The following is a 9,247-nucleotide window of genomic DNA, read 5'->3' on the forward strand; positions in this document are numbered from 1 at the left end:
AAACTCTCCAGACTACAAAAGCAGAATAATGGCATACATTCTTTGCTAGCTATACAATGATTTCAAAATGTGAAGGCTGGTGGGATAGAAACAGTGCTCTCCCCCCCCCCCCCGAATTGTTTTGTTTAACAAATTGCCAGGAGCAGTGTGTAGAGAAGCAAGCTAGTCGCTATCACACAGATTCAGTTTACCTGGAAGAACAATGCCTGATAAGCTAACTCATTTGTGTATAAGTTATTTATTCAGCCACAGAACTAGTTTCTGAAGGCAGGGAGGGGGGTGGAGAATGAGGGCTGAGCAATGTCACTGGCTCTTCCACATCATCTGGGAGTCCCTCTTCAGTCTTGCGTTTTTCCAGCTTTGTTATCAGCTCTAAAAAAACAAAAGACCAAATATGGGTGAAGATTCATAACACAAAAGGTCCAAGTCACAAAAAACGAGTGGAAAACCCCTTTCTTTGGTGTTCACACACTGAATATAAATAATTCCAGCCCACAGGATGACAAGACAGACGGGAGAAGCAACACTAACTAAAGTGCTCTTTTGCTTCCAACAGGATAGGCAAGTTTTCCTCAGCCCTAGAGGCCTTATTTTAATTAGTTACAAATATTTAAATTCATTTGAGTTAAGGGTAAAATTTACAGTAAGAGCCTCTGGTTTCTTTTCACCTCCACCCTTCAGGGTGAGGCATCTGTTGAAAAACACTTAGTGCCAAGACAAACTACTGTGGTGGGGGAGCTACCTCTTAAGAAGTTTGTAGAACTTGTTGAGAAACAACTTCCTTCTAAAGGGAAGAGCATATTATGAAATCCTACTTTGGGATAAAGTTCCCCTTTGAAGTGGACAAATAGCCAAGGCCAGTACATGCACCACCCCACTTGGAACACTGGTCTGCCTTCAAAGGTTACTTGCTCAGGACAGATTGGTTTTTTAGAGAATTTCCATCTGACCTTCCCAGTTCTGTCATCAATTCCCTCTGGATCAGGAAAGATCATTTAAGTGTGAGGCAGGTGGCAGCAATGTTGAAAAACGTCTCACTTTAGTTGCAACAACAACATTTAAAGGGATAACTCATGGCGGTGGTAGAGAACCTAATTAGGCCCACAATTCTGTTTTAGGCAAACCACACTTTTCCCAAATCACACAAAGTGCAGAAAACCTTAAGTCATGGCTGCAAAGGAATAATCACGCTTTGCAGCCGGAATTTGGTGCTTTTTGAATCTGGCACCCTGCATGGCAGCAGAGAATGGCCCCAAATTTGAAATGTGCCAAATTAAAGCCATGGTTGCAAAGCACGACTCGGGAATGCATTCCTGATTTTTTTTTCTTTGCAAAGTGCAGCTTGAAGTTGAAAACCCCTGATGCCAAGGGACTGAAAGATGGGGGAGGCCACCCATCTATCAAAGTGGATCACAGAAGGGTGGCCCCTTTGAAATCGGGCCCTGCAGTCAGACTTTCGGCTTAGAACCAGGGAACCTGAGGGGCTGCTAACCTGTATATTTTCTGTTGAGGGATTAATGTGGACGCCTCTGCCATTACCTGGGAAATTTTGCATAATGCCTATCCATTACAAAACTTCTAAATGGCCTCTATTCATCCAACATGTAATTTCGCTGTAGCACGGTCAGAATAATACACCTTTCTACCCTGCGCGCACCAACAATGTGACATAATCCAGCACACGCTGGAGTACCTTTGGCTGGGTTGAAGACACCATTTGTTTGCTTGTCACATACGTAACATCGCTGAGACTTCCGATAATGCTGCAGGGCACATCTCTCACAGAAGTAATGTTTACACCTGAAAAAGCATAAAGCAAAGATAGTCAGCTCCAGCAGCTTTCTAGCAGAATGTCTTATTTTATATTTTTGCCCCACTTTTTGAGGTTGATTTTGTCTCAACTTCAAACAGCCGTACACTGAGAACACCGCTATTGTGACTGGTTGATGCCAACGGAGTTTGCAGGATGTTAACTCCATGCCCCTAGGGACGCGGGTGGCGCTGTGGGTTAAACCACAGAGCCTAGGACTTGCCAATCAGAAGGTTGGCAGTTCGAATCCCCGTGACGGGGTGAGCTCCCGTTGCTCAGTCCCAGCTCCTGCCAACCTAGCAGTTCGAAAGCACGTCAAAGTGCAAGTAGATAAATAGGTACCGCTCCGGCGGGAAGGTAAACGGCATTTCCGTGCACTGCTCTGGTTCGCCAGAAGCGGCTTAGTCATGCTGGCCACATGACCCGGAAGCTGTACGCCGGCTCCCTCGGCCAATAAAGCGAGATGAGCGCCACAACCCCAGAGTCGGCCACGACTGGACCTAATGGTCAGGGGTCCCTTTACCTTTTCACTCCATGCCCCAATACAAAGAAGTGTGTTTTTTTCTGCACTTTTATAGAATTGCAGAATGCTGGCACTCCAGCCAAGATCCTCACTGTGCATCATCGCCACATTTCTCATTTTATTTTTAAAGACCCCCGCATAGATCTATGTGGAAAGCTTCCAAGTTTAAACAAAGAGAGTGTCTGGATCCTCCAGCCATCTTACTTGGTCACCACAGGATTCTTGAAGGAGCTTCTGCAAATGAAGCATTTGAAAGGCAGTTCCTCGTCGTCACTGCTCACCTCGTAGTTTTCATCATCTGCTCAAAAGAAAGAAGTATTTGCTTGGTTCTGCTGCTAACTATAACGGGATGTGACTTAACTCCTGCCCACCCTGTGTAGGAAGCTGTATTGCCAAGAATAGGCAAGCCTTCAACATCTAGGCTCCTTTGAAGCCACCAGCACATAGGATGAAAATATTAGGTTTAATGAGCTTATTAAACTGCCCACTCAAACCATCTGCTCCTATTCTCCCCCCTGCCTCCCGCCCACCCTTTTCTATTAACAGACAGAGAAAGGAGGGGTGCCTTTGCTCCAGCCGTTTAACTAGGCAGATGCCTGGTTCTCAGTACTCTCACAGGCTATCGTAAAAGCACAATGCTACTGAATATCTTCCAAGTTTTTACAACAGAAGAGGCCCCACAAAGATCTAAGGGATCTTTGTACAAAGAGAAGGCAACCCGTGACACATGAGCCTTAATGCATGAAATCTTAAGGAGAACTCTGCAAATTGCCCATCTGAACAGCACCACTGCCATGACGTAAGTACCAACAAGAAGGCAACACAGAAAGGAAGCCAGCTCGTATTGCAGTCTTTGCATTTTTAATCAACTAAATGATCTTACAAGAAACACCAGCTCAAAACAACTGCTATAATCTTTTCATTCAAAGAAGAAAAATAGCTGCTACTACAATACATGGATTGTTCCTCACTTTTTCCGATTTAATCTCTCACATGCAGTTTGAAACATCAGAAAAGCATTACTTAAAACTTGAGCGGTGACTGAAAAGCTTGCAGATCAAAAGGAGAAAAACAAATACTTATATCATACTTTGTTTGTAGGCTGGTATTGCTTGCTAATTCTGATTAGCAAATATCACTTGTCACAGATACCCCTAAACACTCCTTCAAAGTGACTTATCCACCTCTCTGCATAGCAACACTTAACGTATGCTAAATCACCCAAACAAGTTAAAAGGCTGCCTGACCCTCAATTATCCATTTACTTTTTAATCTTTTGAGGAGCTTTTGAACTAGAAGGGGCTATTCTGTTAGGCTTTCTCCTGGTGTTGGGCACCCAACTTGAATGAATGAATCTTTATTCACGTCAGCCATCAGCCATAGCAATAAAACAATACCATATACAAAGAAAAGGAATAAAAAGTGAATTATATAAAATACATTTTAGGTTTTTGAATCAATAGTCAAATAGTGGATCTTATTCCGATTGCCCCAGCTAAAAACCTTGCAACCTTTGCTGTCATCTGCTCATCTTGATCTGCCAAGAGAAAGGACACTGTGGCAGTGCTTGGGTGACCTGGAATGGCACCCAACTTCCCATCAAACCCAGGCACCATGGCCAGCCATCAGGTTCCCCAGCCTTGTTTTATACCAAAGTTCTAGGAGGAAAGCAAGCAGGTGCTGAGGACAAAACAGGTCAGGAAGGCTGAGCCCCGAGGGATAATTTTCCCGATGTCCTCAAAATCAGTATCGAAGGTAGACAAAACACGTAAGCATACTTGATAGCATTTAATGATAAAGCTTCAAAATTTGTCTCTTAAGTCATGCACCCAGTTTATTCTCCAATGCAGCCCAAAGGTAGTATCGATCTTGCCCTCTACACCTATAAATTTTGTGCCATGCAAATCTGAAAGGCCTATTTCCTAGTCCCTCATTCAAACATCTTAAGCTGAGCAACTGCAGGCAAGAGAACAAGGATTGCTCAACATACCATTAACTCCATAGCGTCCCTCATCCAATTCTCGTTCAATCTGCCAGCCATGCTTGTAGTCCGATCGGTCATGGAGGAATTTGCAGCTGTCTATCGGAAAAGCAAACCAATACAATGTGTGAGCATTTGTCAGTGATTTCTGTCTTGCTGCCAACTTCCCCTACGTTTATGAAGATGCACAATCTTAAACAGGTATCACACAGATCCGCTATTAGGAAAGTATATGAAACAGCCATTCACCTCCAAATCCACAAAACCCAGTTTCCTTGTAATCCTTGCAGATGTCAGGTTGGTAGTCCCATCGCACAGTGGCCCTGAGATGCTCCGGGGCTCGTATGGGTCCCTTCCTGAAATGAAGAAGAAGAAAAGCCTTAAAACAGCAGAAGGAGATAATAAGTTGTGATGAAGGAGCAAGGAGAGGTTCAAGTGGTAGTTAGATGGGGAATGGAGAGGTTTTTTTAAGTAGGAAGATTTGAAGAACAAATTTGATAAAGAGAAAGGTGGCTTTACATGATATTTCAAAACCTGTTTAACACTGGCTTTTTTAAAAATTTGGAATTTTCAGGAAATCTATTTCGGTCATCCTCCTATATTTTGGTGGTATTTATTGCTGGCATGTCAACTGCATGTACTCCTTACAACAAAGAGAGCATTCTGGGATGCATAGAGATATGCATGTTGACTCACCACAATACTGCAAATCTATGAAGAACAACTACAGTGGTACCTCGGGTTACATACGCTTCAGGTTACATACGCTTCAGGTTACAGACTCCACTAACCCAGAAATAGTACCTCGGGTTAAGAACTTTGCTTCAGGGTGAGAACAGAAATCATGCTCCGGCGGCGCAGCGGCAGCAGGAGGCCCCATTAGCTAAAGTGGTGCTTCAGGTTAAGAACAGTTTCAGGTTAAGAACGGACCTCCGGAACGAATTAAGTACTTAACCCGAAGTACCACTGTATACATCTTAGCTGTGAGTCCTGGGAGACCTGCTCCCTGCCTTGCATACCTTGCAGGCCTCGGCCCAGTATACCTGAAGGAGCGTCTCCACCCCCATCGTTCAGCCCGGACACTGAGATCCAGCGCCGAGGGCCTTCTGGCGGTTCCCTCATTGCGAGAAGTGAGGCTACAGGGAACCAGACAGAGGGCCTTCTCGGTAGTGGCGCCCGCCCTGTGGAACACCCTCCCATCAGATGTCAAAGAGATAAAGAATTACCTGACGTTCAGAAGACATCTTAAGGCAGCCCTGTTCAGGGATGTTTTTAATATGTAATGCTGTATTGTTTTTAATACTGATTGGGAGCCGCCCAGAGTGGCTGGGGAAACTCAGCCAGATGGGCGGGGTATAAATAATAAATTATTATTATTATTATTATTATTATTATTATTATTATTATTATTATTATTATTATTATTTTCCCACCTGTCCTGGGAGGGTGGGGCCCTGACTGACTTCAGCTACATAAGCTGAGGTGTTGATCAGATTCTTGGGTTGAGGAACTGTTTAGTTGGGCTTTGATGGGAGCGGGGTTGTTGCTGTTATTATTTTTTTGTATCTCTATTTTTAGATCTTATGATTTAATGTGGAAACACTTCAATTTGGTTGCGTACTTTTTTCTGTATTTTATTTATTATGACTGTTTTTGTTATTTGTAATTAAGTAATTTTTTCATGTTGTAAGCTGCCCTGAGCATCATTTTAACAATGGAAAAATGCCATACAAATTAAATCATGTATGTGCAATGTAAGCTGAGAACTTCTCAACACTGTAAGCAACTTAGAAATAGGAGCAGGATTTGTAATTGAAAAAATGCAATGTTAGAAAAATCAGCCAGCTGGATTTTTCTGAGGCACAAAATTCACATAGAGCCACCGTGCTGCAAAAATGTTTTTCTTTGAGGATAAGTTTCATGCTTTCCTGCCTTACCTTACCATGCCTGAGGAAGCATTCCCCATGGACGTATCCTTTGGCTTCACATACTTTTGGTAATTATTGATCCCACGGTAAATCTTATCGTCTTCCTTCCCTTCAAGTTCCTGAACAGAAACAGGGAGGAAAAACCACATCAGCAAAACAGCTTGGTTGACACCAGAGCAGCAGCTTGCTCACATGAAACCAGCTCAATTCCCACATAATGGTACAATGAAGCAGTGGCTAAGAAGAGCACTGGTGAAATACAGAACAACAGAGATGAGGCCAGACAGCAGCAGAAAACAGAAACAAGAATAGTACTGAATATTGCAAAAATAAAAATGTGATGTACCTGGAGGAGGAAATCTGTGAAGGGAATAGGAAGAGGATGGCTGTGATACAAGTGGCCAGAAAGATTATGCTAGCAGCAGTCTTTTGGGGGGAAATAAGGAAGAGGTGCAAATAAAAATGAGAAATGCCACTAAGAAACTCTTGTCCATTTCTTGAAGGTGTATGAAAACTTGTAGTAAAGGAAGGAACCTTTAAACGGTAAAGATATTCACCTTCTGTATTTGCTGGCTGCGTTCAAAAATGGCTTGTGCATCTTTCTCTTTCTCTGTGTCCAGCTCATATATAGCTGTTGCGCCCATGTCCTCCGGACCCACAGGTTTCTAAGATACAAGAATGTTGTCAGTAGGGCAGCATGAGAAGTGAACAATATTAAGCTAGCATTAGACTGTTACTGGAATTAGCAGTTATTCTAGTGATTCATTCAAACAGATGCATGCTCTCTCTAATGCAGGGGTTGCCAGACTTCAGACTTGGAGGACGTGCTATTATTATTATTATTATTATTATTATTATTATTATTATTAACCCAAGCACCCCTAACCAGAGTAAAGTAGTGCTTGGGAGAGGGTGGAGCCAATTGCTGCTGCACCTTATGAGCCTGTCACTGGGATAACCTACAAAGGCAAGTACATACCATCCCTGGGTTACTTCATAGAACTATAAAAATGGTCCACAGATGTGTACAAAGGCCACCAGTTAATAGCTATATATTGCAGTTAAGGAAAATGGAAGCTGTGAAATCAGCTACTGGCACAGGAGGAATGACCGCTGGGAAAAGCGCAGAGAGAAGAAATGCCCTGGTGCGTCCATCTGTAGCAGCATAATTGGACACCTTCACCTGCCCCAGCTGCAACAAAACATGTCTCTCCCGCATCAGTCTCTACAGCCACAACAGGTGCCGCAACCTTCCAAGAGCTTGACCTCACTCCCAAAGAGGCACTCCACTGTCAAAAAGGACAAATGCCAGCAGGGAAGCCATGGCAGAGATTCACACACACACACCCTTGCAATTTTACTTGCTATTACAGTGGTGCCTCACAAGACGGAATTAATCCGTTCCGTGAGGCTCTTCGTATAGTGGTTTTTTCATCTTGCAAAGCAAGCCCATTGACAGCTTAGCGGATTAGCGCTATTAGCGGTTTTTAGCGGATCAGCTGATAAGCGGCTTAGGGCTTAGGAAAAGGGGGAAAAACCCGCAGGAACTCGCAAGACATTTCGTCTTGCGAAGCAAGCCCATAGGGAAATTCGTTTTGCGAAGCGTCTCCAAAACGGAAAACCCTTTCGTCTAGCGGGTTTTCCGTCTTGCGGGGCACCACTGTATTCAAGTGCTTGGCATCAGAAGCTCTTGCCAATAAGATGTGCATCACCTAATGTTGGTTTCTCACACTTTAAACACTCGTACCGCAGATCTTGTAGACTTATATGCAACTCCAATTCTTTTAGACTTGCCCTCGTCATCGCTACTGCTGGACGCGTATGAGGTGTGGTCTTTCACACTTTTCTTGGTCTAGAAGATGGAAAAATCAGTAGGAGTTAACTAAGAAACATTCAAGAGGGGACGTGTTCATGGGCACTTGGGGAAACTGCATCACCTTCTGAATCATGGGGTTGGAAACTTCCTTGCGTCTCTCCTTCCTGACCACCGTGCTGCCTTCATCACTGCTGCTCCCTGTTGGGTGGATGGACATAAGCATTATCAAAGTACTAAAACAGATGAATACTGGCAGGCTGCATCTCCCATGAAAGACATCCGTTGTTTGGCTACAGTCCTCCCACTGCAATATGTTTATGTTCCTATGAACAAAGGTAGCCAGCTGCTTTATTCAAGAGACAATGGCTTACTTTTGTTCCTAAACAACAGGTTCAGAAGAAGCCTGCTAGCTCTCTTTCCTATGGCTACATATATTTTTCATTTTTGAGATTATGCAAATAGCAATGTTATCCAATAGGATCTGGTGACAATATACATAGTCCATATACAATTATAGATCACTGTTGAACAAACAAGAGACATAAAATAAAACCAAAATAAATGAACCACAGGTACATGGATGTGTGGAAGGCAGGGACTAGAACTATTTTTAACATGGACATAGTGGTTAAACAAGACAATTACAACCTACAAAACACTATTTAGAAGCCGGCCAGGTGTTTTTCTTAACATATTACATTTCCCCCTTGGTTTTTAATGTATTTGTACAGTATATGTGTTTGGGGGGGGGTTGTCCCTTTGTTTTGGTCGGTTGTTAAGTCGCTTTGGGCTGCCCCGGGAAAGATAAAAGAATTCAACAAGTAAAAAAACAAGGGAGTCATTAAAAAGGCAAGCACTGACAAAAATTGTGTGCGTGTGTGACACACGTATAAACCATGCAAATAATTGCAATAAAAACAGTTTTCCGAGCGCTTTTCAATGGCAGCCCCATCATGACAACAAGGAAGCTTAGCCTAACTGCCGCCCCTTGGTCCACCCACCCCCAGCTCGGGCCGGCTGCGTCTCTCACCGGGCTCCGGGTCGCTGCCCGGCCTTTTCCGCTGGCCCCTCCCGGGCGCGGGGCGACGCTTCTTGAAGAGGAAGCTGCAAACGGGCTGAGGGGCCGCCATGGCAAGTACGAAGCCTCACCGGAAGCGGAAGAGCTGATATACCTCTCTATCCCCTCTCT

General features: G+C 43.8%; 1 protein-coding gene across 1 annotated transcript; it reads right to left on the reverse strand.

Moving 5' to 3' along the window:
* Positions 1–222: 222 nt before the first annotated feature.
* Positions 223–9,247, reverse strand: LOC309328157 (E3 ubiquitin-protein ligase RNF113A-like). Its single transcript, XM_081838158.1, has 10 exons — positions 9,089–9,247; positions 8,180–8,256; positions 7,990–8,094; positions 6,800–6,907; positions 6,252–6,361; positions 4,564–4,670; positions 4,324–4,413; positions 2,538–2,631; positions 1,694–1,800; positions 223–372 (listed from the first exon to the last, which is right to left on the reverse strand). The coding sequence occupies exons 1-10, from the start codon at positions 9,186–9,188 to the stop codon at positions 239–241; spliced, it is 1,032 nt and encodes a 343-aa protein (XP_081694284.1). The 5' UTR covers positions 9,189–9,247; the 3' UTR covers positions 223–238.

Source organism: Podarcis erhardii (genome assembly GCF_964252035.2).
Source record: "Podarcis erhardii genome assembly, chromosome: 13".
Classification (NCBI taxonomy): Eukaryota; Metazoa; Chordata; class Lepidosauria; order Squamata; family Lacertidae; genus Podarcis; species Podarcis erhardii.